Source organism: Pongo pygmaeus, chromosome 19 (assembly GCF_028885625.2).
Source record: "Pongo pygmaeus isolate AG05252 chromosome 19, NHGRI_mPonPyg2-v2.0_pri, whole genome shotgun sequence".
NCBI classification, from domain to species: domain Eukaryota; kingdom Metazoa; phylum Chordata; class Mammalia; order Primates; family Hominidae; genus Pongo; species Pongo pygmaeus.
In genome coordinates, this window is record NC_072392.2 from 77,184,800 (window position 1) to 77,209,235 (window position 24,436).

General features: G+C 54.7%; 2 protein-coding genes across 19 annotated transcripts in view; one reads left to right on the top strand and one right to left on the bottom strand.

Moving 5' to 3' along the window:
- Window positions 1–2,146: 2,146 nt before the first annotated feature.
- Window positions 2,147–7,777, top strand: G6PC3 (glucose-6-phosphatase catalytic subunit 3). 4 transcript variants are annotated; one of them, XM_054456546.2, is made up of 6 exons: window positions 2,188–2,708; window positions 5,593–5,699; window positions 6,114–6,204; window positions 6,403–6,521; window positions 6,744–6,885; window positions 7,114–7,777. In XM_054456546.2, exons 3-6 carry the CDS (start codon window positions 6,134–6,136, stop codon window positions 7,475–7,477), a joined length of 696 nt encoding a protein of 231 aa, XP_054312521.1. In that variant the 5' UTR covers window positions 2,188–2,708; window positions 5,593–5,699; window positions 6,114–6,133; the 3' UTR covers window positions 7,478–7,777. The 4 variants fall into 4 exon arrangements, with proteins under 4 accessions (XP_054312522.1, XP_054312521.1, XP_054312519.1 ...); XM_054456544.2 differs by having other exon boundaries at window positions 2,188–2,649; XM_054456547.2 differs by lacking the exon at window positions 6,403–6,521 and having other exon boundaries at window positions 2,147–2,649.
- Window positions 7,778–9,723: 1,946 nt separating this feature from the next.
- HDAC5 (histone deacetylase 5) overlaps window positions 9,724–24,436 on the bottom strand; it is a 46,166-nt gene continuing 31,453 nt past the window's right edge. For 6 of the 15 annotated variants that reach the window (XM_054456549.2, XM_054456551.2, XM_054456557.2 and 3 more), the window contains exons 8-27: window positions 24,175–24,321; window positions 23,966–24,078; window positions 23,494–23,625; window positions 23,065–23,287; window positions 20,202–20,413; window positions 18,925–19,209; window positions 18,014–18,179; window positions 16,457–16,590; window positions 15,986–16,106; window positions 15,222–15,271; window positions 14,956–15,063; window positions 14,173–14,228; window positions 13,993–14,080; window positions 12,182–12,301; window positions 11,821–11,918; window positions 11,527–11,645; window positions 10,579–10,712; window positions 10,225–10,309; window positions 9,930–10,095; window positions 9,724–9,845 (exon numbers count right to left, since the gene is read on the bottom strand). In XM_054456549.2, the coding sequence (XP_054312524.1) occupies window positions 9,806–9,845; window positions 9,930–10,095; window positions 10,225–10,309; window positions 10,579–10,712; window positions 11,527–11,645; window positions 11,821–11,918; window positions 12,182–12,301; window positions 13,993–14,080; window positions 14,173–14,228; window positions 14,956–15,063; window positions 15,222–15,271; window positions 15,986–16,106; window positions 16,457–16,590; window positions 18,014–18,179; window positions 18,925–19,209; window positions 20,202–20,413; window positions 23,065–23,287; window positions 23,494–23,625; window positions 23,966–24,078; window positions 24,175–24,321 (2,597 nt within the window). In that variant the 3' untranslated portion in view covers window positions 9,724–9,805. The remainder of the gene's footprint in view (window positions 9,846–9,929; window positions 10,096–10,224; window positions 10,310–10,578; window positions 10,713–11,526; window positions 11,646–11,820; window positions 11,919–12,181; window positions 12,302–13,992; window positions 14,081–14,172; window positions 14,229–14,955; window positions 15,064–15,221; window positions 15,272–15,985; window positions 16,107–16,456; window positions 16,591–18,013; window positions 18,180–18,924; window positions 19,210–20,201; window positions 20,414–23,064; window positions 23,288–23,493; window positions 23,626–23,965; window positions 24,079–24,174; window positions 24,322–24,436) is intronic. The other 9 variants (XM_054456554.2, XM_054456558.2, XM_054456553.2 and 6 more) reach the window with 3 other exon arrangements.

The following is a 24,436-nucleotide window of genomic DNA, read 5'->3' on the forward strand; positions in this document are numbered from 1 at the left end:
TGGCCCCCATAATAAATCATACATAATTGCCATTCCAGTTTTCCACTTTTTATATGGAATCGTGATTATAGGTTTTCATATAAGACTTCTAGGAGCCATTAGGAAAGGCCTTCTTGGAGGAAGTGAAAAATCTCTACTGAGACCTGAAGGATTGGCAAGGAAAAAGAGTGGCCATGTTCCAGGCAGAGGGAACTGCATGGGCCAGGACCCCTAAGAGGAGAGAACTTGGTGATTTCAAGGAATGTATAGCTCAGAAATATTACAAAGCGGAGTGCGGGAGTAGGCTGCTGAAGGTTGAGGGCAAACTTTCAAAGACTCAGTAAACAATGTAGGCTTTCTCCTTGGGCAATTAAAAAATGTCCTGGTATTGTCCGGGCGCAGTGGCTCACGCCTGTAATCCCAGCACTTTGGGAGACCGAGGTGGGCGGATCACGAGGTCATGAGATGAAGACCATCCTGGCTAACATGGTGAAACCCCGTCTCTACTAAAAATACTAAAAATTAGCCAGGTGTGGTGGCGGGTGTCTGTAGTCCCAGCTACTCGGGAAGCTGAGGCAGGAGAATGGCGTGAACCCGGGAGGCAGAGATTGCAGTGAGCTGAGATCGCGCCACTGCACTCCATCCTGGGGGACAGAGCGAGACTCCGTCTCAAAAAAAAAAAAAACTTCCTGGCGTTGGAGGTATTGGTATAATCATTGAATAGGAATAAAAATTCTGTTCACTACAAAGGCAATAAACGAAGATTTATATCCAGCTTCCCTCCCTTACACCTTTTTTTTTTTCTTTGAGACAGAATTTTGCTCTTGTTGCCCAAGCTGGAATACAATGGCACAATCTCAGCTCACCACAACCTCCACGTCCTGGGCTCAAGCGATTCACCTCCCTCAGCCTCCTGAGTAGCTGGGATCACAGGCATGTGCCACCACACCCAGCTAATTTTGTGTTTTTAGTAGAGACACGGTTTCTCCACATTGGTCAGACTGGTCTCCAACTCCTGACCTCAGGTGATCCACCCACCCTGGCCTCCCAAAGTTCTGGGATTACAGGGGTAAGCCACTGTGCCCAGCACCTTTTTTTTTTTTTTTTTTGAGATAGAGTCTTGCCCTGTCGCCCAGGCTGGAGTGCAGTGGTGCCATCTCGGCTCACCGCAACCTCCGCCTCCCGGGTTCAAGCGATTCTCCTGCTTCAGCCTCCCTAGTAGCTGAGACTACAGGCGCATGCCCCCACGCCCAAATTTTTGTATTTTTAGTAGAGATGGGGTTTAACTATGTTGGCCAGGCTGGTCTGGAACTCCTGACCTTGTGATCCGACCGCCTCGGCCTCCCAAAGTGCTGGGATTATAGGTGTGAGTCACTGCGCCCGGCAAAAAACAAACAAACAAACAAAAAAACACTTTTCAAGAACAAAGTTGATCAAGGTAGGAAGAAACTAAGGAGACACTGTTCAACAGTCTTCTAGGCAGGACCTCGCCTAGAATAGCTGAGATTTCTATTTTCTATGTGAGTTCCCCCAGATGACTGTTTCAAACTCTGTCGCGGGTGTGTGCCAATCCTCTTCCCATACCAACACTGTTACTATCTCTTGGTTTCATCTGCCTAAGCAGGGTTTTGGATGGCAGGAGGATGGGGGTGGGGGAAGCAAGGGAAGAACTGGAAGGAAGTGTGACTTTGCGCTATATGTGAGAATTCGCCTTTTTAGGGAAGACCCCTCAAAATCAAGAGACTTATCTGTCAGCCTCCAAATTAATAGCAGGCGAATTAGAAAGGGGGAGTCTTGAGGTTGGGGAGGAAGGGGTGAACTGATTAGGGGTGTATGCAAATTTAGGATCCCGCTTCAGCTCCCAGGAGGAGGGGCTGTCTGCAGCCTTTTCTCCAAAGGAGTTCAGATTTTTTCTTTTTCTTTTCTTTTTTTTTTTTTTTTTTTTGCTGTTTTTTTTTTTTTGGTGGGTATTGGTACTGGAGAAGAGAGGTCCCCTCGGGAAAGAATCCCGGCCCTGGAGATGATATATCCGCCTTCGCATCAGCAGAGCAGGGACGCTGGGAGCGCGGGTGGCCCGCCGGCTAGTCCGTCCCCTGACCCGGAACCGCACTGGTGCCGCCACTAGCCGGCTGCCCACGTGCCGGCAACAGCGGCCACGTGGGGCCCTAAGGAAACGCCTTTACAAAGGTTTGTCCCCTACGCTGCCCGGTAGGGAGGAAAACCGGAGGAGAGCGCAGGAGGAAACAATACCGGCTGGAGGCCGGTCTTGCAGGAGCCGGGGACTGCCAGGGGCGGGGCCGGGGGCGGGGCTTGGTGGTGACCGCTGGCGGGGCGGGGCCTGGGACTCAGAGGGGTGGGCTTTGGAGATCAGAGGGCCGACGCTGCTTCGTTGCCTGGACTCTCTGGTTTCCGCCCTGGAGCAAGCCCTGGCCTGGTCGGCAGCTGGGCCGCCATGGAGTCCACGCTGGGCGCGGGCATCGTGATAGCCGAGGCGCTACAGAACCAGCTAGCCTGGCTGGAGAACGTGTGGCTCTGGATCACCTTTCTGGGCGATCCCAAGATCCTCTTTCTGTTCTACTTCCCCGCGGCCTACTACGCCTCCCGCCGTGTGGGCATCGCGGTGCTCTGGATCAGCCTCATCACCGAGTGGCTCAACCTCATCTTCAAGTGGTGAGACAGAGAAGCCCTCCGGCATCCTGGTCCCCACCCCCGAGGGCCCTGAGTCATGTGTAAGCCCTGGTCTCTTTCAGCAATTGTCTCAAGGGCCTTCCCACCCCTACTCTGTAGTCCCTGATTTTTTTCCCCCTTGAGCATCTTTGTGCAGCTTGGACTCAAACCTCAGAGTCCAACCATCCTACTCATTAGACCAGTGTTCTTCAAACTGGTCTGATGGAAAAATCATCTAAGGGGCGTGTCTAAAATGTAAATATCCCATCCTCATCTCACACTTACTAATTTAGAAACTCCAAGGGGTTGGGAATTTATTTTTTTTTATTTTTGGTTTATGAGAATTCATATTTTAACAAGTATCTATGGTGATTTAAGTAGTGGAGAGTCCTACCTCTCAACTCACTTTTTCATTCATCTATTCATTTGCTATAATTTTTCAGAAGCATGCTTTGTGCTGGGCATCACAGTAGCTGCTAAGGACAGAGACACCTTGCAGATTAAGGTGTGGTCCCTGGACTATGCCCAACGGCATAGGCAGCACTTGAAAACTAGCTAGAAATGCAGACTCTCAGGCCCCGGGCCAGAGCTACTGAATCAAAATCTGCATTTTAACAAGGTTCCCAGGTGATTCCCTGTGCGTATGCAGTAAAGTTTGGGCTAAAGCACTGCTTTCCAGGGAACACTTTCTCTTCTTTCTCTTTCATTCACCAGTAGACTCTTCACACTGAGACTTAGAAGCCAGGAATCCCAGGGACACGGGTGGAGGCCCTGTGGCCCTTGGGGCTGGGCATGCAGCCACACCTCCCTTCACCTCAGCCTCTGTGGCCAAATACTCAGCCTGGGGGAAGGAAGGGAGGTTCATAGGAGGTATTTCAATGGGCTGGAATGACTTGCTGAAAAACAACATAGAGTTCCCCTCCCTTCCACTCTTTTCCAGGAGGGCCTCATCCTTATGTAAAGGGAACCACAGTGGTCTGTTCACTTCTTTCTTGCCTAATTGCCCTTTGCTTTGTGCTTTCTCCTCCCTCAAAGTCTGTATAAGCCTCCCCTTCTAGTCCTTGTCCCCCAAAGATCACAGTCTCCTTCAGACACTATTAATGTCCCCCAGGTGGCAAAGTCCCTATTCATTTTCATTTTCTTTTTTCTTTCTTTTTTTTTTTTTTTTTGAGACGGAGTCTCGCTCAGTCGCCCAGGCTGGAGTGCAGTGGCGCAATCTTGGCTCACTGCAAACTCCGCCTCCCGGGTTCATGCCATTCTCCTGCCTCAGCCTCCCAAGTAGCTGGAATTACAAGCGTGTGCCACCACACTCGGCTAATTTTTGTATTTTTAGTAGAGAAGGGGTTTCGCCTTGTTGGCCAGGCTGGTCTCAAACTCCTGACCTCAGGTGATCCACCCGCTTCAGCCTCCCAAAGTGCTGGGATTATAGGCGTGAGCAACCTGGCATTCTTTTTTTTTTTTTTTTTTCTTTTTGAGATGGAGTCTTGCTCTGTTGCCCAGGCTGGGGTGCAATGGCATGATCTTGGCTCACTGCTGCCTCAGCCTCCCCAGTAGCTGGGATTATAGGCACCCACCACCACGCCTGGCTAATTTTTGTATTTTTAGTAGAGACAGGGTTTCGTCTTGTTGGCCAGGCTAGTCTCAAACTCCTGGCCTCAAGTGATCCACCCTCCTCTGCCTCCCAAAGTGCTGGGATTACAGGCGTGAGCCACCGCGCCTGGCACCCCCGTTCATTTTCTGTGTGAGCACTTGATGTATACTAGGCTCAGTTTTCAGAGAGGAGAGGCAAGTGCTTTCTGTATCTCCCTCCCCAGCACGTGGCCTCCTGCCAGCATCTCTTTTGCTACCCCATCTTTTCACTTTCTGGCCACAGCAGCCTCTTCATTGTGTGGTTCCCAGGGCCCAGCCAAGCACTTGCTAGACCAGAGGATTTTGACATTTTTTTGTCCTCCTTATTCTTTCTCAGCCTTCTCTGTCCATTTCCCACTCCCATTTTCAGACCCAAGAGGCTCACCTAAATAATTTAGGTGTGGATAATTCAGGCTGTAACTGGGGACATGGAGGCAGGGGTAGCAGGAGGGTTAGTGAGGGCCTGGGGGAGAGAGCTGGGTCCTGGACTCTCTGTGGATGATAAGAGCTGGCCTTGCAGTGAGAGGGGGTAGAGTGGGACGGCTGAGTATCTCAGAGCACACACACATGCTTACCACAATCTCTTGCCTCTGTATCAGTTTTATTTTTTATTTTATTTACTTTTTCTTTTTTTGAGACAGGATCTCACCCCATCACCAGGCTGGAGTACAATGGCACGAACACAGCTCACTGCAGCCTCAACCTCCTGGGCTCAAGTGATCCTTCCCACTTCAGCCTCTGGAGTAGCAGGGACTACAGGCGCACCCCAAGATGCCTGGCTAATTTTTGTATTTTTTGTAGAGATGGAGTTTTGTCATGTTGCCCAGGCTATTCTCGAAATCCTGGGCTCAAGTGATCTGCCCACCCAGCCTCCCAAGTAGCTGAGACTATAGGTGTGCACCACCACTTCCAGCTAATTTTTTGTTTTTGTTGAATCTGGGTCTTGCTATGTTGCCCAGGCTGGTCATGAACTCCTGGCTTCAAGTGATCCTCCAGCTAAGGCCTCCCAAAGTACTGGGATTACAGTCATGAGCCACTGTACCTGGCCCCAGACTAGTCTTTAAAAATAGTGTTTCCACAGGCTCTGAGGGTTAGGAAAAAAAAAAGAAAAGAAATAGTGTGCTTTCTTTCTCCTGTTCTAAGGTAGAAAAACATGGCAAGGTATCCATGGATACCTTGAGAGCAGTGGACAGAATCGTAGTCCTTTTTTGACTTCACCCCTCAGGCCCTCCAGAGTACTCCGTGTCCTGCCCACCTCGTACCACCCCCCGGCTGTGTGTGCATGTGGAAAGTCATCTTGCATCTGTTCTCTTCCAGGTTTCTTTTTGGAGACAGGCCCTTTTGGTGGGTCCATGAGTCTGGGTACTATAGCCAGGCTCCAGCCCAGGTTCACCAGTTCCCCTCTTCTTGTGAGACTGGTCCAGGTGGGAAGCCTCAAACATTCTCCCTTTCCCAGTGTGGTTAGGGTTCGGGTGAACATTTCAGAGTACTTTTCAGCCTGGGTGGCCCAACCAAATACAAGCTTCTCAATTACTGGCCTAGAGAACAAAGGAACCCCAGGGAGACCAAGCCGAGTTATGGGAGGAGGGCACTCATGCTATGTACCAGCTGCCCACCTTGTATAGAGTACAGCCAAGAGACACAGATCCGGACAGAAACCTGAGCGCAGTGACCTCAGATGGCAGTAAAAAGGCCTCAGAGCAGAGCGAGTTATGGATCAGTGCTGGGGAAAAGCTCTCTTCTCAGCCAGGAGAGGCAGCTGTATTACTGAGGCATCACCAGGGGCCCCGGGGTTCTGCCTCCATCTTCTCACCACGAGCTTCTGGATTTGCTGGCAGGCAGCCCTTCTGGACACTGCATGATCACAGGAGCAGCCCTCTGGCCCATAATGACGGCCCTGTCTTCGCAGGTGGCCACTCGGGCCCGCAGGTATACCCTTAGCATTGCCCACCATTGGGAGGAGGGGTGATGGCACCCTGTACCTAAAAGACCCAGCAGCATGGCAGCCTGGGAGCTGGAGTTTTGGGGACCCTAGGTTGTGTGGTTCAACCATGGAGTACCTGGGTGCTACAGGAGGCCAAGCTGTGTATGGACGCGCTCTGAGCTCCTTGCCTCTCTTCTTTCTAGCCGCTGGGTAAGGGTGATGCCTAGCCTGGCTTATTGCACCTTCCTTTTGGCGGTTGGCTTGTCGCGAATCTTCATCTTAGCACATTTCCCTCACCAGGTGCTGGCTGGCCTAATAACTGGTGAGCAACTGGGGCAACGGGGTGGACTGAGAGGATGCCTTTGGCAGTGGGAGGATCAGTCTAGGATCTTCCCATCGCTCCCAGCTTCTATAGAGCCCACCCCAGAGGCCCCCCGTTATGTCTCAGTTTATTCTCTTGCCAAGCTGCACTGCAGCTGGGGGTCGGGGTGGGGAGGGTCATATCCCCAAACTCCTTGAAGCTGCTGTCACTCCACTCTCCTAGGTGCTGTCCTGGGCTGGCTGATGACTCCCCGAGTGCCTATGGAGCGGGAGCTAAGCTTCTATGGGTTGATTGCACTGGCCCTCATGCTAGGCACCAGCCTCATCTATTGGACCCTCTTTACGCTGGGCCTGGATCTTTCTTGGTAAGTCTCGCTTTGAAGCCTGGGCAGGCTGGGCCCTGTCCTATGTCGCCTGCACCTAGCCTGGTGTGTCTCTGGTTCATTATAGCTAAAAAAGGACACATTACCTATTCACGTAGACCCTCACAGGCACAAAACAGAGCATGGGAGTGGGCCCCAAGGGCAGATGGCCAAGAGCCAGTGGCCTTCTATGTTCCAGCCTTTCCTGGCAAGAACTCTTCTTCCCCACAGGTCCATCAGCCTAGCCTTCAAGTGGTGTGAGCGGCCTGAGTGGATACACATGGATAGCCGGCCCTTTGCCTCCCTGAGTCGTGACTCAGGGGCTGCCCTGGGCCTGGGCATTGCCTTGCACTCTCCCTGCTATGCCCAGGTGCGTCGGGCACAGCTGGGAAATGGCCAGAAGATAGCCTGCCTTGTGCTGGCCATGGGGCTGCTGGGCCCTCTGGACTGGCTGGGCCACCCCCCTCAGATCAGCCTCTTCTACATTTTCAATTTCCTCAAGTACACCCTCTGGCCATGCCTAGTCCTGGCCCTCGTGCCCTGGGCAGTGCACATGTTCAGTGCCCAGGAAGCACCGCCCATCCACTCTTCCTGACTTCTTGTGTGCCTCCTTTCCTTTCCCTCCCACAAAGCCAACACTCTGTGACCACCACACTCCAGGAGGCAGCCCCATCCCCTTCCAGCCCCTAAGTAGGCCCTCCCCTCCCTAAATCTGCTTCCCCACCACCTGGTCTTAGCCCCAAAGATGGGCCTTCTCTCTCCCAGATAAGCTGGTCCTCCCTCTGCCTTTCCTCTCAAGCCCCCAAAGAGCAAAGGCAACAGCAAGACCAGCGGGTTCTTGCAACACTGTGAGGGGCGGCCAGGGCGGCCCCAATAAAGCCCTTGAATACTTTGAGATTCCTTTCTTGCCTATGCGCACATCTCCATGGGCCTTGCCTGTGTGTGCACAAGCGGAACCTTTGCCAGGCTGCTCCGGTGGTCTCTGTGCCACCTCCAGCCCTGTTTCCAGGGGCAGAGAGGCAGGAAAGGAGAGGGCTGTAAACTCAGGTGAGACCTCTCAGCCCTGGGTCCCCTGCCTCATCACTGCCTAGGCCACATGAGAGGTCCCATGAGATGCTGTGACTATATTCAGTGTAACCCTGTCTTTCACTTATAGGACAGATCTTGCGCCCCAACCTCCAGTTTCCTAAATTGGCTTCTAGTCCAGGGGCTGGAGAAAAGAGTAGTGTTTTTGGCTAGGAAGGAGAATGAGAACCTCTACTCCATTTGGGAGCCCAGAGAATAGAGACATTGGCCCCAGAAGGCACTGCCAGAAACAAGTTTATTTACACAAGGACACACAGTGTAACGGGTTACAAAATACTTAACTGAAATCCATATCCAGGGAGACAAAGCAAGGAGTGGGTTTACATGAGAACCAGACCAGCCACAGGGAGAGAGTGGGTAAGGGGCCGGGAGCCTGGGGCTCAGCACAGAGAGGCCTAGTACACTGGGCCTAGCCCCGTCCCCATCCCCCAGGAGGATCTAAAACAAACACACAAGCACACCATGAACCGATGGTGCTGGGACTCCTGCCCCTCCCCTGGCTCCCTCAATCCTGCTCAGGCCCCCATAGGATAATAAATATGTAAACAGATTGGTGGGGCCCTGGGGATAGAAGGAGAGAAAGTATATGTGGTACTGGGGAGGAGGAGGAAGGAAGAGTCAGCCCCCTAGGAGCCACTTCCCATCTTTGGTTTCCTACAGGCTGGATGGCATTCCCTGGAAGCCTTGTAGGCCCATATTCCCTGGCAGGGCTCCTGGAAAAGAGAAGGGACAGCGCCCAGCCCCCTCCTGGTCTTAGCTCCCTTGGGCTGGTGGTCAGCAAAGGGAGCCCAGGAGGTATGGAAGCTCCAGCTGAGAGCCGACTCCTGGATCCCTGGGTTCTGGCCTTACCCCTTCTAGAACCTCCATTCTCACCATCCCCAGGCTCCAAAGCAAAAGGCCCCAGGAGGGAGGTGAGCCCCTGCCCCTTCTCCCTGCAGCATGCTGGATGGCTGGGGAAATCTGGTCCTGACAGCAGGGGGGCTCTCACCAGCCTGGAGCCCCCCTGCAGGGACCACCTTCTCCCCCTGCCCAGGCTGTGCCAGCAGAGGGGCAGGGAGGCCATCCAAGTAAGGTGGGGAGCAGACCTGGTTCCATGGCTCCTCCTGGCCCCTGAGAACCCGGGAAACCAGTCCTCTCCTTCCCCACACACTTTCACCCTCTCAGCCCCGGGGAAGGGGAAGCAGGCTGTGAGGAGTGTGAGGCAAGATAGCCCTCCTCACAGACTGCAGACCACAGCTTGGGCACCAGCCTCCCATCAGTACTGAGACCAAGAGGAAGGAGGAGGAGAGGAGTCTGTGCAGAGATGGTGAGGACGAAAGAAGGGGAAAAGGTAGAGAATCGCAGGGTGGGTGCCCACCTCCCCTCCACTCTGCATCTTAAAGACAGTAGTGGATCCTCCAGATCCTCCCCTGAGGCTGGAGAAGGGAGGAGGGTGAAATTAAGGCATTTCCCCCCAAGTCAGCTGAAACCAAGGCACCGACTTCCTGTTCCCTCCTCACTCAGGGGGCCCCAGAACTGGAGAGTACTGTCTGGGCCCCCGTGCCCACCTTGAGCTGGCCCAGGCTCCAAGGAGGAAAAGGACAGAATGCAAGAAAATAGGTGGAGGGACACATGGGACAGGGCTGGGAAGACACCCCCACCCCCAGCAGAGGGAGCAGACTTCTAGAGCTGAGGTGGAAGCCACAGGGCTGGGGGCCTGAGGCAGCGTAGAGGAGCAGGAGGGGCAAGGCTGAGAGACCCACACGGCACACCTTGTTGAATGTGTGACTTTTTGTTTTTAATAGAAAAAATAAACAAAATCACAATGGTGAAGCCCAGAGGGATGGGGGCCGGGGCGTCACAGGGCAGGCTCCTGCTCCATGGGCTCCTCTGCCGGCCTGTGGGGCAAGCACAGGGGAGGGTATTGAGTGGGGTGCACCAGCAGGGGCGAGGGCAGAGAGGTGGTGCGGGTTGCCGCTTACCTGGGGCTGTGCTCCCGGGCTGCTGCAGCCTGGGCCTGCTCGGCCCCCACCGACAGCAAGGCCATGGCGCTCACAGTCTCGGCCTCCTCGGTCTCACCTGCTTGGGCCTCTCGCAGGGAACGGCCCAGACCAGCGGCAAACTTCTGCACACAGCTCCAGTGTTTGCCTGTGGACAAGAGACACGCAAGGGGTCAGGGAGGGCAGAGGACACCCACATGAACAGACCCAGTCCTGGTGCTCCCACAAGCTCCGTGCCCCCTTGGCAGCCTGAGCCCCTCTATGTGTCCCCACGCACTCTGGATCTCGATGACTTTCTCTAGCGTGGCCACTGCGTTGATGTTGGGCTTTTGCTGCAAGACTGCCTCGTCCAAGGGCTGCAGCTGGCAGGGGAAAGAAGAGAAGGCTTAGGGTGGGGAGTAGGGCTGCCATGCATACCCCTCTAACTGCCCCACTCAGCCCCAGATATCCCTCACGACAGGGGCAAACATGGCCTTTTTAGACAAACCCATACTCAGAAAGCCTTCCCTGGCCATTAGCTATACCTTAGGACCAAGGAAACGCTTCCTAAGGGGCTCCCAGTGCTGGCTGACCTCTTGCTGGCCCCTCAGCCCTCTGGCCTGCCACCTCCCAGCTCCTTCCCGCCCCTTACCTCTACACTCAGCAGAGCCGAGACACAAGCCTCAGAGGCATCACAGATGGCGGTCAAGTCATGGCCTCCCTCCAGGGCCAGCACCACCCGGCCCCCTGCCAGGGTCATCAGCTGCCTGGTCAAGTGGCCAAAACCTTTGAGGATGGGTGAAGGGAGGAAGAAGAAATGGCGAAAGGTAATCAATTCAAGAGCCAGTAAGAGAAGGAGAGAAAAAAGGCCAGGCGCGGTGGCTCACGCCTGTAATCCCAGTACTTTGGGAGGCCAACGTGGTCAGATCACAAGGTCAGGAGTTCGAGACCAGCCTGACCAACATGGTGAAACCCTGTCTTTACTAAAAATACAATAATTAGCCGGCCATGGTGGCACGCGCCTGTAATCCCAGCTACTTGGGAGGCTGAGGCAGGAGAATGGCATGAACCCAGGAGGCGGAGGTTGCAGTGAGCCGAGATCACGCCATTGCACTCTAACCTGGGCGACAGAGTGAGACTCCACCTCAAAAAAAAAGAAAGAAAAGGAGAGAAAAAGAAACACAAGAGGTGGGACAAATAGCACAAAATATGATGGGAGATATAAACCCAAATATATCCATAATAAAATACAGCATCAGTGGACTAAATGCCCTATCACAGTCAAAACATTAACAGACTGGCTAAAGACTCCAATGACAAGGAGCATCACTGAAACACCAGGGACCAACAAGCCCATCTCTACAGCTCCGGCAGGATACATCCTTCTATCCTCTGCTACCCCACTTTCACCTCCTATCCCCTCAAGGCCGGGGTTGGCAGAGGACAAGTTGGGGGAGTTATCAAGATGATTCCAAGTCTAGGCCCTGCCCCCCTGCTTTCCCCGTCCCCTGCAATTGTCAGTCTGTTCCCTGCCCCATGCCCCACTGGACTCGATATCCTCACTGTTTCACTTCCTCCCTCAATCCCCCAGCAGGCTTACATCTGGCGGTGACAGAGTAGCCACCCAGAGGAGACAGATGTCCTTCAACAGCATCAAACCCGGCAGAGACTAGGACCACGTCAGGTGAGAACTCGTGGGCAATGGGCATCACCACTGTCCTGCAAAGGGATGGCCCAAGCTAAGCCCGGCAGATGGCCAGGCCAGGCCTCGCCCCACTGTTATCCTCCCAGAGACGACCCCCTCTACCCACACTGAACTGAGTGCCTTCTGCCCCTCCCACTGCAGGGCCCAGAGGGGCTCCCCTTGACTACCATGGCCCTTTTCAGTCCCTACCTGAAGGCTGTAAGGTACTCCACGTCTCCAATGGGGGGGTCCACACCTCCTATCCATGCCACGTTCACATTGTACCCCACGCCTGGCCCTCCACCAACCTGGCACCAGAGTTGGGGAGAGCGCTATTCTCACCACCTGGGAATCCCAAACATTGCCCCTGCCCTCACCCCTGCCTCCAGATCTCACTCCACTGACCTCTGCTCTGCCTGGAGGGGCAGTCAGATCAGTGTGGCCTCCCACTGAGAGCCCAGACTCCCCAGGTACCAACACCACCATGGGCCTCCGTGGCTCCCCGCCAGGTCCCATTGTGCCACTTCCCAGAGGGGCCAGGAGGGTCTACATTTACGCCCAGGAGCTGTACCTCTTCAGGAGCCCCAGAGCCTGGAAAGAAGTTCCCGTTGTCATAGCGATGCAGAGAGATGTAGAGCACAGAGGGGTCGTTGTAGAACGCCTGCTGGGTGCCATTGCCATGGTGAATGTCCTATGAGGGGAGGTAGAAGCATCAGGAAAATGGCCCACGCTCTGACCCAATGGTCAAATTCCACTTGTCAGCCGAGCACTATAGCTCACGCCTGTAATCCTAGCATTTTAGGAGGCTGAGGGCTCGGAGGATCGCTTGAGCCCAGGATTCCACCCTTGGCCACAGGGCATCCATATTCTGTTCACAATGGTATTGCACACCCCACACTTCTCTAACTAGGTCTGAGCCTCTGCGGTGTGGCACTGTGTAGGTGATATTCAAAACCATGGGATAAATGTGGCATATCTCCCTACAGAACCCATTCCACTTCACAGTTTGGGGGAAAACATTAAGGCTAGTAGGGAATTTAAAACAAGCAGATAAGATTCTTTCTTTTTTTTTTTTTTTTTGAGACCGAGTTTCACTCTTGTTGCCCAGGCTGGAGTGCAGTGGCACGATCTTGGCTCACTGCAACCTCCACCTCCCAGGTTCACGCGATTCTCCTGCCTCAGCCTCCCGAGTAGCTGGGATTACAGGCGCTCACCACCACGCCCGGCCAACTTTTTTTGTATTTTTAGTAGAGATGGGGTTTCACCATGTTGGCCAGGCTGGTCTCAAACTCCTGACCTCAGGTGATCCACCCACCTCAGCCTCCCAAAGTGCTGGGATTACAGGCATGAGTCACCGTACCCGGCCTTTTTTGTTTTCCTTTTTCTCTTTTTTTTGATACAGAGTCTCACTCTGTCATTGAGGCTGGAGTGCAGTGGCATGATCTTGACTCACTGCAACCTCCACCTCCCGGGTTCAAGCAATTCTCCTGCCTCAGCCTCCCCAATAGCTGGGATTACAGGCTCCCGCCACCACACCTAGCTAATTTTTTTGTATTTTCAGTGGAGACAGGGTTTCACCATGTTGGCCAGGCTAGTCTCGAACTCCTGACCCCAAGTGATTCACCCACCTTGGCCTCCCAAAGTGCTGGGATTACAGGCTTTGAGCCATTGTGCCCAACCACAAGCACATAAGGTTCTGAAGGAGGATCCAACATTTAGATGAATTTTTAAGCTAGAATTGGACTTCCAAGAGATTTTGTCCTTCCTGAGGCTTGCTCCTGGCTACTTCCCCAGCTCACAGAGAGTGGCGTGTGCCTCTGCCTGCACCATTAGAAGCAGGGTTTGGGAAGCACCCATGGCAGCAAGAGCAGAGTGCTGGGGCCAAAAGGCTTGGTCTGAAACCCAGTGCCGACATCCCCAGCTGAGTGGCCTTGGGTAAGTCACGCAACAACACCTTTGTTCACAGAAATGGACATCCTCGTTCTTACTACTCGAGGTGGCCATAAAGTACTCATTGGGTTCCTGGTATACAGTCTGCTCCTAATTGTAAGGGTGGGAGGAAATATCGGCTACTAGCAATGGTGGCAGTGTCACTACCATTCAAGGTAGGAAATCCCCTTCGTTGCTTGAAACTGCAACATGAGGGCCAAGATGGAATAGGAGCTAAATATCTTTCATAGTTGAGGAGGGAGCCCTGTTGGAATGTGACGTTAGTCATCCAGCAGAAGCCCCAGCGCCCTTCCTTCTGCACCCGCACCCAGCACCTGAGGATGAGGATGACTGGGGTGCTTGGAGGTGGGGCTGGGAGAGGAGACTTCCTGAAGGCTGACCCTGGTCCCAGCTCTACCCGCCCCTGCCCAGCCCCACCAGCTCACTGCCTACCCAGTCCACGATGAGGACCTTGCCCACGTTCAACTTCTGCTGTAGGAGTTTTGCAGTGATGGCTACAGAGTTGAAGAAGCAGAATCCCCTGAGGAGGGGAGAAAAGGGCAGGAGGTCAGCCTCAGCATGACGTTTGCAAGAGACAGGAAGGGGCGAGGGCAGAGAATCTAGGGCACTCACATGGCTGTGGATTCCTCGGCGTGGTGTCCTGGGGGCCGGATGATGGCAAATCCATTCTGAAGAGGTGCAGGCAGAGGTGAGGGACAAGATCCAGGCAGGAAGGCCGTGGAGGGGGTGGCACAAGACAGAAGCACAAGCCAGGCAGGGAAGTGAACACAAACCAGAAAAGCAGATCTATATGTTCAACGCACAGTTTTGTTGTGGTTTCTTTGTTTGTTTTTTTATGGGTCTTTTGGAGACAGAGTCTCGCTTTGTCACCTAGGCTGGAGTGCAGTGGCGCGATCATGGCTCACTACAACCTTGGCCTCCCAGGCTCAGACAATCCTTCCACCTCAGTCTCCTGAGTAGCTAGGACTACAAGCACATGCCACCACACCTGGTTAATTTTTTGTAGAGACAGCGTTTCACTATGTTGCCCAGGCTGGTCTCGAACTCCTGGGCTCAAGCTATCTGCCCACCTCGGCCTCCCAAAGTGTTGAGATTACAGGTGTGAGCCACTGTGCCCAGCCTCAACGGACCATTTTGAATGCCAACCATGAGGCTTGAGCAGGCAGACACTATTTCTGCCTCGAGACACCCACGAGAGCACTGGGCACTAGTGTCTTTTTGTTGGTCCCTCATAACCTGAATTCCCAGCTGGTAACTCCTTCCCACCCTGGGGCCTGAGAGTTGAGCTTGCAAAGGACAGTGCCTCACTGAAAGGGTCCCAAGGCTGCCCCTGTCCTCTGCCTCTGAGGAGCAGGACCATGCCAAGGGGCACCGAGGTCACAAGCACACGCTCACCTTGAGCTCTCCTGCAGCCACCTTGAAGGCCAGCTCCAGCAGGCAGCCCACTGCCATGCGCACAGCACTGGAGGAGTGCATCTCATTCCACACGGTGTCACTGTCCACCTGCAGGGCAGGAGAGCAGGTTTCAGTGTGCCCCCTGCAGGGGGAGGGCAAGAACAGGGGAGGGCACCTGGACAGTGGGCCAGCAGCTGTGGTAGGCAGGGAAGAGACAGACCTAGGAGAGCCGCCCACCCACCCCCACTGCTGTACGCCCTACTCACCCCGATGCCCCCACAAGGCAGCACAGCATACATCTTCTGGCTGATGGGGCCTGCAGGGAAGAGGAATAGAGCTACTCTAGAAGTGGCCTCGGGCGGATCACCTGAGGTCAGGAGTTCAAGACCAGCCTGGGAAACATGATGAAACCCCATCTCTACTAAAAATACAAAACTTAGCTGGGCATGGTGGCACACACCTGTAAACCTAGCTACTCAAGAGGCTGAGGCAAGAGAGTCGCTTGAACCTGGGAGACGGAGGTCGCAGTGAGCTGAGATCGCACCACTGTACTCCAGCCTGGCCAACAGAGCAAGACTGTCTCAAAAAAAAAAAAAAAAAAAAAAAAAAAGGCGCCTCAACTGCCACAGGGCTACAGACTTAGCCACTAAAAATGAGGGCTCAGACCCAAGTACAAGACAAGCCTCTGCAGCCCACACCAGTTGGGAGCTGTCAGTCCTCTGTCCTTGGGGACGTCCTACCTCTGGGGGCAGGTGGCAGGGAGAGAGGAGTATCGTAAGCCGGGGATGGGGGGAGCAAAGCAGTCCCCGCAACCGAGCACTTCCATCCTCCTGCACCGCGCCCCACAGCATGCTCTATGTTAGTAGCGCCCTCTGGAGGTGTGTGACATGATAATTGTGCCACCTCTGCCACAGTAATGCCCTGCACCCATGGGGACAACCCTCCTAGCCTGGCCAGGCGGTCCTCCTGAGAGCCCCCATCCCACCCTGACACTGGACATGCCCGCCCGCGCGCCCACGTGCCAGCTCACCGAGCAACTTCTTGCTGTCTAGCTTCTGCCGGTTGAGGGGGCTGGTCCCATAGAGCAGGGTGTGGTATTCAGAGTGCACTGTCTGGATCTCATCTAGCGTGGCTTTGCGACCTCGGATCCGCTGCCAGGAGGATCAGTAAGAGGGATCACACAAAGGCGCAGCTCTCTCAGACCCTCTCTGCCCCATAGCCAGGGCACACAGAGCCACTTCCTGGCCTCAGGAGATCCAAATATTTTTCAGAAAGTAGATCCTGGCTCCATCATGACCTTACTCCCGGATCCTCCCCCACTCAGCTGGGGACCATGGGGGAAAACAGGCTGCAAGGGATGGAACAGGGGATGGTGGGAGCACTGGCCCCGAAGTCTGGGGCTGAAGAGAAGATGAGGAAGAAGCATGAAGAGAGGCTTATCTAATGGGGAAACAAAGTCTGGATTTAAGTTGAGAGCCAGAGGAAGGAGGGGCTCCCTTACCTCGCACTTGCTAAGCAGGCCTGTCTCCTGCAGCCGGGACCAGATGCTCTGGATCCGGCCAGCATGCTCAGGGTGCACGTGTGTGTTCCCGCACATGCACTGGTGCTTTAGCATGAACGTGTCGTAGACCACACCTGGGCCACAGACCTATGTGTCAGCCAGTACTGCTCTGGGCCCAGGGTCCCAGCCTGGCTACCATGATCCTCAGCAGGGCTCATGGAGCTGTCTCCAACCCCCAGGTCCAAACACCTCCCCATGGCCACCACAGCCACCCTGCCACACACCTGTCCCCTCTCCTCTCCAGCTTTTTTTTTGTTTGTTTGAAACAGGGTCTCACTCTGCCACCCAGGCTGGAGTGGAGTGTGCAATGGTGCTATCATGGCTCACTGCAGCCTCAACCACTGCCCCCACCACCCTAGGCTCAAGCGATCCTCCTACCTCAGCGTTCTGAGTAGCTGGGACTATAGGCGCTACCACACCTAGCTTTTTTTTTGTTTTTTTTTGAGACAGAGTCTCGCTTGTAGGCCAGGCTAGAGTCCAGTGGCACGATCTCGGCTCACTGCAACCTCTGCCTCCTGGGCTCAAGCAATTCGCCTGCCTCAGCCTCCTGAGTAGCTGGGATTACAGGCATGTGCCACCACACCCGGCTAATTTTTGTATTTTTAGTAGAGACAGGGTTTTACCATGTTGGCCAGGCTGGTCTCGAACTCCTGACCTCAGGTAATCCACCCACCTCAGCCTCCTAAAGTGTTGGGATTACAGGCGTGAGCCACTGCACCCGACCTATTTTTTATTTTTATTTTTAAAGAGACGGGGTCTCACTATGTTGCTCACATTGGGTCTCAAACTCCTGGGCTCAAGTGATCCTCCCACCTTGGCCTCCCAAAATGCTGGGATTACAGGTGTGAGCCACTGCACCTGGCCTTTCCTCTTCAGTCTTTGCCCCCTCTTGACTCCTCCTGAAATTCCTTTGCTCCATTATTGCCTGTCAGAAGCTTCCCTGCTCCTCAAGCCCCAGCAAGGCTGCCCTGGACACTCCCATGAGTCTGATCTCTGCCAGCTGTGCCTCCTCGGCTGCACCCTTCTCACGGCACCTCCTGCTTTCCCCCTCCTGCCAAACTCCTGTGTCTTACTCCCCACTGGTGATACAGGGCCACCCTCAGGCACGTCTGTGTCCCCCCAGAGCCCAGCCTGTGGCAGCTTCATGGGGAAGAGGACTCTGGTCTCATCCCAGACCTCACAGGGAGAAGGAGGGGAAGGTAGAAGGTCAGGGCCCAACAGGGACAGCAGGCTGTCTCTACCCGGCACTTCAGGCTGTGGGGCAGTCCTTCCTTCAGCGGGGTGAGAAAGATGCTACCCACTCTCCCAGCTGAGGCAGAAGGCCCTGCTACTACCACAAACAGCTCTAGGGCATAGGGAGAGAACGAAGGCCTGTGTCCTCTCCTTTCAGGGTGCCTAAGGGGCCCCAGCAGCCTCTTCCCCCTGCCCATGGGGCAGACACCACACACAGGCCCTCTGGTGCCTGGTAGAAGGACATAACAGGTGGTGGGGGCTCACCTGTGGTGAAGAGGTGCTTGACGGGCTGGTCTGGGGGGCTCTTCATGCCCCCAGGGGCAGCAGGGGAGGACTGGGTGCGGCCCAGGGCCTGGTGGGGCACAGTGGCCAGGCTGAGGGGCGCCTGGTACACCTGCAGAGGCTGCAGCGGCTGGGCATCTGAGAACAGCTGGAAAGGAGGAGAGTGGGAGGGGGCCTGGATCAGACTCAGCCAGAACAGGGGTGAGGGCAGGCCCTGTCAGGGCCTCCAGTGGGGCCCCAATCCAGCCCTTTTCTTCCAAGTCTCCTCTTTCCCCCACCTCCTCCCACTTGCTCCCTCCAGGGACAGGAGACACATCTCTGAGACGGGGAGGGATGGGGAAGATGTGATGAGTCACATCAAAGAGTAGCATTGAGGTAAGAGGCTGGGGGGGTGGGGGCGGGGGCGGGGTGGGGGCGGGATGAGTCAGGCCCAGAGGGCTCGGCTGTGTCCGCAATGAATGGAGTGCCAGCTAGGCGAGAGGCAGACAGTAGTAACAGCGGGGGCGTGTGTGTACACACACGCACAGGCACGCACAGGGACCGACGCACAGCCGGCCCTACGCAGGCAGAAACGCAAATACACACCGGCCACGTGTGCACACGCGCACACCCGCGCATGCACACACAGACACACAAGCAGAGAGGCAGGCCAGTATCACAGACACAGGGAAGGAACTGGCAGCCTAGGACAGACACAGCTCTGAGATCAACACAAACAGCTCCCCCTTCTCCCCACTGGCCTCCTTCCCACTCCCCTTTTGCTCTCTACAGAAAGCTGCTCCTGCACAGCCTGGAAACTGCAGATAGGGGAGAGGGAAAGACAAGGGCGGAGGCAGGGGTGGAGAAGGACAGAGGGGTGGTGACCAAGGACTGGGACCAGGGACGGGGCTCACTTTTTTGTAACCAGCACCAGGCTCCTCCAAGTCAGGCCCCTCCTCAGCACCACTCTCGCCCTCTTCGTCCTTGACCTGGATGCAATCCTCCTCTTCCTCCCCATCCTCTTCCTCATCCTCCTCCTCCAGGTCTTCCTGTGTGCTCTCACTCTCTGTGGAGCCCTCCCGGGGCATGGTCAGGGCTCCCTCCCCCAGCAAGGCCTCCTGCTGCTCCGTCAGCTCCTCCTCTGTCTCCTCAGGGTGGGTGGTGGGCTGCCTGGGCAGCTCCCCAGTCTTGGTGAGGATCTAGTAACAGAATACGGGGGCACATCAGCTGAGAGTTGGGGAGCAGCTGTGCAGCCTATAACCCAGAACAGTCTATCCTTCCCTCCCTCCCTTCTTCCAGGCAGAGCTTCTATGTGAGTTAGAAAAAGGTGAGGTAGCTCCTCTGAGAGGAGGACTTTTTTCTTTTTTCTTTTGAGACAGAGTCTTGCTGTTGCCCAGGTTGGAGTGCAGTGGCGCGATCTCGGCTCACTGCAGGCTCCGCCCCGCAGGGTTCGCGCCATTCTCCTGCCTCAGCCTCCCAAGTAGCTGAGACTACAGGCGCCCACCACCTCGCCCAGCTAATTTTTTGTATTTTTAGTAGAGACGGGGTTTCACCGTGTTAGCCAGGATGGTCTCGATCTCCTGACCTCGTTATCCGCCCGCCTCAGCCTCCCAAAGTGCTGGGATTACAGGCGTGAGTCACCGCGCCCGGCCTTTTTTTTTTTTTTTTGAGACAGAGTCTCCCTCTGTCGCCCAGCCTGGCATGCAGTGGCGCGATCTCAGCTCACTGCAACCTCCGCCTTCCAAATTCAAGAGATTCTCCTGCCTCAGCCTCCCCAGTGACTGGGATTACAGGCGCACGCCACCACGCCCAGCTAATTTTTGTTTGTTTTTTTGAAACGGTCTCGCTCTTGTCACCCAGGCTGCAGTGCAATGGTGCGATCTGGGCTCAGTGCAACCTCCATCTCCCAGGTTCAAGCGATTCTCCTGCCTCAGCCTCCCGAGTAGCTGGGATTATAGGTGCCTACCACCACGCCTGGCTAATTTTTGTATTTTTAGTAGAGACGGGGTTTCACCATGTTGGCCAGGCTGGTCTCTCGAACGCCTGACGTCAGGCGATCTGCCCGCCTCAGCCTCCCAATCAGGCGCGAGCCACCGTGTCTGGCCTGAAAGGAGGACTTTTCTGCCAGCCTGGTGCTCTCCTGTGTCCTGCCCCCAGCACAGCCCCAGGCCATTCACCTTTCCAGGCTCACCTTGCCCAGCTGTAGCTGCTGCTGCTTCTGCTTCTCCAGGAACTGCTGGTGCTGTTGTTGCATGACCAGCTGCTGCAGGGCCTGGGGACTCTGCGGCAGCGGTGAGGACTGAGTGCGGCTCAGGGGCCGATGCCGCGGGAGCTTGCCTACCGTCCGCATGCTGGTGGCCACACGTTCACCCGTCACTAGTGGGGACTGCCCGTGGAGTGGCACTATGGAGTTGGGGGTGATGACTAAGCACCATTGTCAGGGCACCTGACTGCCCCCCCACCGACCCTGCATCTTGCCCCCATAACCCCCTCTGGAATATCACCACCTACATACTCAGGAAAAACCCTGGGGGACCTGAAGCACCCTCCACCCAAACCTGAGCTCCATTCTTCCTCTTCCCCATGAATTAAGAGTTTCACAGCTCTAAGGTACTGCCTCCAGCAGGCCTTCCTGGATTCACCATCTTTTCCCTTCGATTTCCTTAACTGAATAAACTGAGTATACATGTAGTCTTGAGCCCTCTGAGCGAACAATGACTTGTTCTCCCCAAGTGCAACAAGGCCTCCCTGATCATGGACGCCGTGGATCCTGCCAGGCTAGGAAGCCCTAGGGCCAGGATCATGTATCTTTCAAGCAGAACCTCTTCTGGTGCCAACAGGTACTTAAGGGCTGTCTAAAGCTGTGCTGTCTAGTCCCATAGCTACTAGTTACATGTGACTGCTGAGCCCTTGAACACAGCCTATCTAAATTGAAATGTGATATAATTGTGAAGTATACACTAGATTTCAAAGACTTAGTATGAAACAAAAAGCAAAATATCTCATTGGTAACTGCATATTGGCCAGGCACAGTGGCTCACACCTGTAATCCCAGCACTTTTGGGAGTCCAAGGCAGGGGGATGGCTTGAGCCCAGGAGTTCAAGACCAACCTGGGCAGCTGGGTGCGGTGGCTCACACCCATAATCCCAGCACTTTGGGAGGCTGAGGCAGGTGGATCACTTGAGGTCAGGAGTTCAAGACCAACTTGGCCAACATGGTGAAACCCCGTCTCTACTAAAAATACAAAAATTAGGCCAGGCGCAGTGGCTTACACCTGTAATTCCAACACTTTGGGAGGCCAAGGCAGGTTGACCACCTGAGGTCAGGAGTTTGAGACCAGCCTGGCCAACATGGTGAAACTTCTTCTCTAATAAAAATACAAAAATTTAGCCGGGCATGGTGGCACATGCCTGTAATCCCAGCTACTTGGGAGGCTGAGGCAGGAGAATCGCTTGAACTTGAGAGGCAGAGGTTGCAGTAAGCCAAGATCTTGCCACTGCACTCCAGCCTGGGCAACAAGAGTGAAACTTCATCTCAAAAAAAAAAAAAAAAAAAAAAAAAATTAGCTGGGTGTGGTGGCACACGCCTGTAGTCCCAACTACTCAGGAGGCTGAAGCAAAAGAACCGCTTGAACCCAGGAGGTGGAGGGTGCAGTGAGCAGAGATCCCACCACTGCACTCCAGCCTGGGCAACAAAGTGAGATTCTGTCTCAAAAAAAAAAAAAAAAAAAAAAAAAGGATGGGCGTGGTGGCTCACACCTGTAATCCCAGCACTTTGGGAGGCTGAGGCAAGCAGATCACCTGAGGTCAGGAGTTCGAGACCAGCCTGGTCAAGATCGTGAAACCCCAGCTCTATTAAAAATACAAAAATTAGCCAGGCACAGTGGCAGGAGCCTATAATCCCAGCTACTTGGGAGGCTGAGGCAGGAGAATTGCCTGAACCCAGGAGGCAGAGGTTGCAGTGAGCCAAGATCACGCCACTGCATTCTAGCTTGGGCGACAGAGCAAGACTCAGTCTCAAAAAAAAGACCAGCCTGGGTAACATAGCAAGATCCTGTCTCTACAAAAATTAAAAAATGGAAAGAATAACTGCATATGTATTACAGAAATGATAATATTCTGGATATAATCAGTTAAATATATGTGATGAAATTAATTCCACTTGCTTCGTTTTTGTTTGAAACAGAGTCTCACTCTGTTGCCCAGGCTCGAGTGCAATGGAGCGATCTCGGCTCACTGCAACCTCCGCCTCCTGGGTTCAAGCAATTTTCCTGACTCAGCCTCCCAAGTAGCTGGGATTACAGGCGCCCGCCACCACACCCAGCTAATTTTTGTATTTTTAGTAGAGATGGGATTTTACCATGTTGGCCACGCTGGTCTCAAGCTCCTGACCTCAAGTGATCCACCTGCCTTGGCCTCCAAAGTGCTGGGCTCACAGGCTTGAGCCACTATGTATGGCTCCACTTGCTTCTTTTAATTTTTTTATTTTTTTTGAGATGGAGTCTCGCGCTCTGTGCCCCAGGCTGGAGTGCAGTGGCACGATCTTGGCTCACTGCAAGCTCCGCCTCCCGGGTTCACGCCATTCTCCTGCCTCAGCCTCCTGAGTAGCTGGGACTACAGGTGCCCACCACCACGCCCGGCTAATTTTTTGTATTTTTAGTAGAGACAGGGTTTCACTGTTAGCCAGAATGGTTTCGATCTCCTGACCTCATGATCCACCCGCCTTGGCCTCCCAAAGTGCTGGGATTTCAGGCATGATCCACCACGCCCGGCCTTCTTTTTACATTTTTTTAATGTGGATGCTAGAAATTACGTATGTAGATTGTGTTATGTTTCTACTGAACAACACTGCTCTGGGATGTGAACTCCAAGATGGCAGCGGATTTTGTCAAGAACAGTGCCTAGCATCCTGTAGGATCCATGTTTCCAGAATGTGGAAGAAATCACTGATGCTGTTGATTCTGCTAAGGGGAACTGTGACAGGGCTGGAGAGTATCTCTGACAGTTGGTCCTGACCTTAGCCCCCTCCCTTGCACAGCTACCTGTCCACTCACCAGCAATGAGGGTGCTCTGCTGCCGGGCCTGCTCCAGCAACAGCACATGCTGCAGCAGGGAGGCATGCCCGTGGGGGCTCCCGTCGCCCTCCAGTGCCACGCCCAGCAGGCAGCCAGGGATAGAGGATGTGCTCATGAACTTGCCGGTCAGCGTGCCACCCTGCCGCAGGGACTGGAGGGCCTGCCTCTCGGCCTCCTGCTGTGTCGACAGCTTCGGGGAGGCCTGGGGGGTGAAGGGAGGGGCTTATACAGCCTCAGTCCTGCCAACTTTGGACTAGCATACCCATCTACCCACTATCTACCCCCCAGCTCTGGGTAGGGCCAACAGATCTCCCTTAAGCCCTTGGAAGGGGAAAACCCCAGCTGGGGGCATGCAGGACCTGTGACCTCAACACCAGAGGGAAGACGGAGTATATGCCCTGTACTTACAGTGAGGTGTGAGTTGGTGACAGTCACCGTGGCCTGCAGCCCTAGGGAGATGTTGGGCAGAGAAGGAGACGTGTAGAGGCTGAACTGGTTGGGGGAGCTGTCCAGAGGGAGGGCTCGGTGCTGAGGGAGCATCTGGGGAGCAGTCAGAAGAGACAGGCATGAGAGTGCGCAAAGGGGAGGCAACAAGGGAGGGCAACCTGGGACCAAGGCCAAGGTCTCTGAATGGTGCCCAGTTCCCTCTACCCTGAGCTCCCACTGAGGGAGACTGAGCCATCAGGGCTCTTCATAGTCCTGTGGGACAAATTCCCCTTCAATGCAATTAAGTCCAAGCAAGGACCCTCCAGCCTATTCATGTGGGCAGAGAGGTCTCTGCTGGGCACTCAGGCAGACAGACTGGAAGGAGCTGCACTCTTTCTTCCATGGGAAGGAGCAACTCTGTCCCCGCCCCACCAGCCCCCAGCCAGGCCTGTACCTCGGTGGGGATGTTGGGGACTGAGCCAGTAAAGCCATTCTCAGCGATGGTGCTGTGGGAGCTGTTAGGAGAGCTGGGGCCGGAGCCGGGTGCGCTGTTACACACGGACGACGCTATAGGAGAAGTGGCTGTCACCTGGGCCTGCTCTGAACTACTCCCCACCCCCAATTCCCAGACCCTCAGAACAGGTACATGAGAGCAACCCTTACCCCCAGGCCCGGCACCTGTGATCTCAACAGCTCTCTTCTTAAAGGTGCTAATAACAGTCCCATCCTTGCGACGCAGGAGGGGACTGCTTCTCCGCTCGGCCACCTTCTGTTTTAGCCTTGAACGCACTTTCAAGTTGGGTTCAGAGGCTGGAGAGAAGGTAACCGAGGTTCAGATACGCGCGCAGCAGCACACATCTGCAGCTGAGCCCACTGGGGTCAGGGCTGACACTGCCACAAGCCCACCTCTGCCTCCCAGGAGCCA

Bases quoted from the DNA above. Each gene is read 5' to 3' on its own strand.
- G6PC3 (XM_054456544.2), top strand. From the start codon at position 2,432: ATGGAGTCCACGCTGGGCGCGGGCATCGTGATAGCCGAGGCGCTACAG. The intron at 5,700-6,113 runs GTGGGAAGCCTC...ATTTGCTGGCAG, and splicing joins TTCTTGTGAGACTGGTCCAG to GCAGCCCTTCTGGACACTGC. The intron at 6,522-6,743 runs GTGAGCAACTGG...CCACTCTCCTAG, and splicing joins GCTGGCTGGCCTAATAACTG to GTGCTGTCCTGGGCTGGCTG.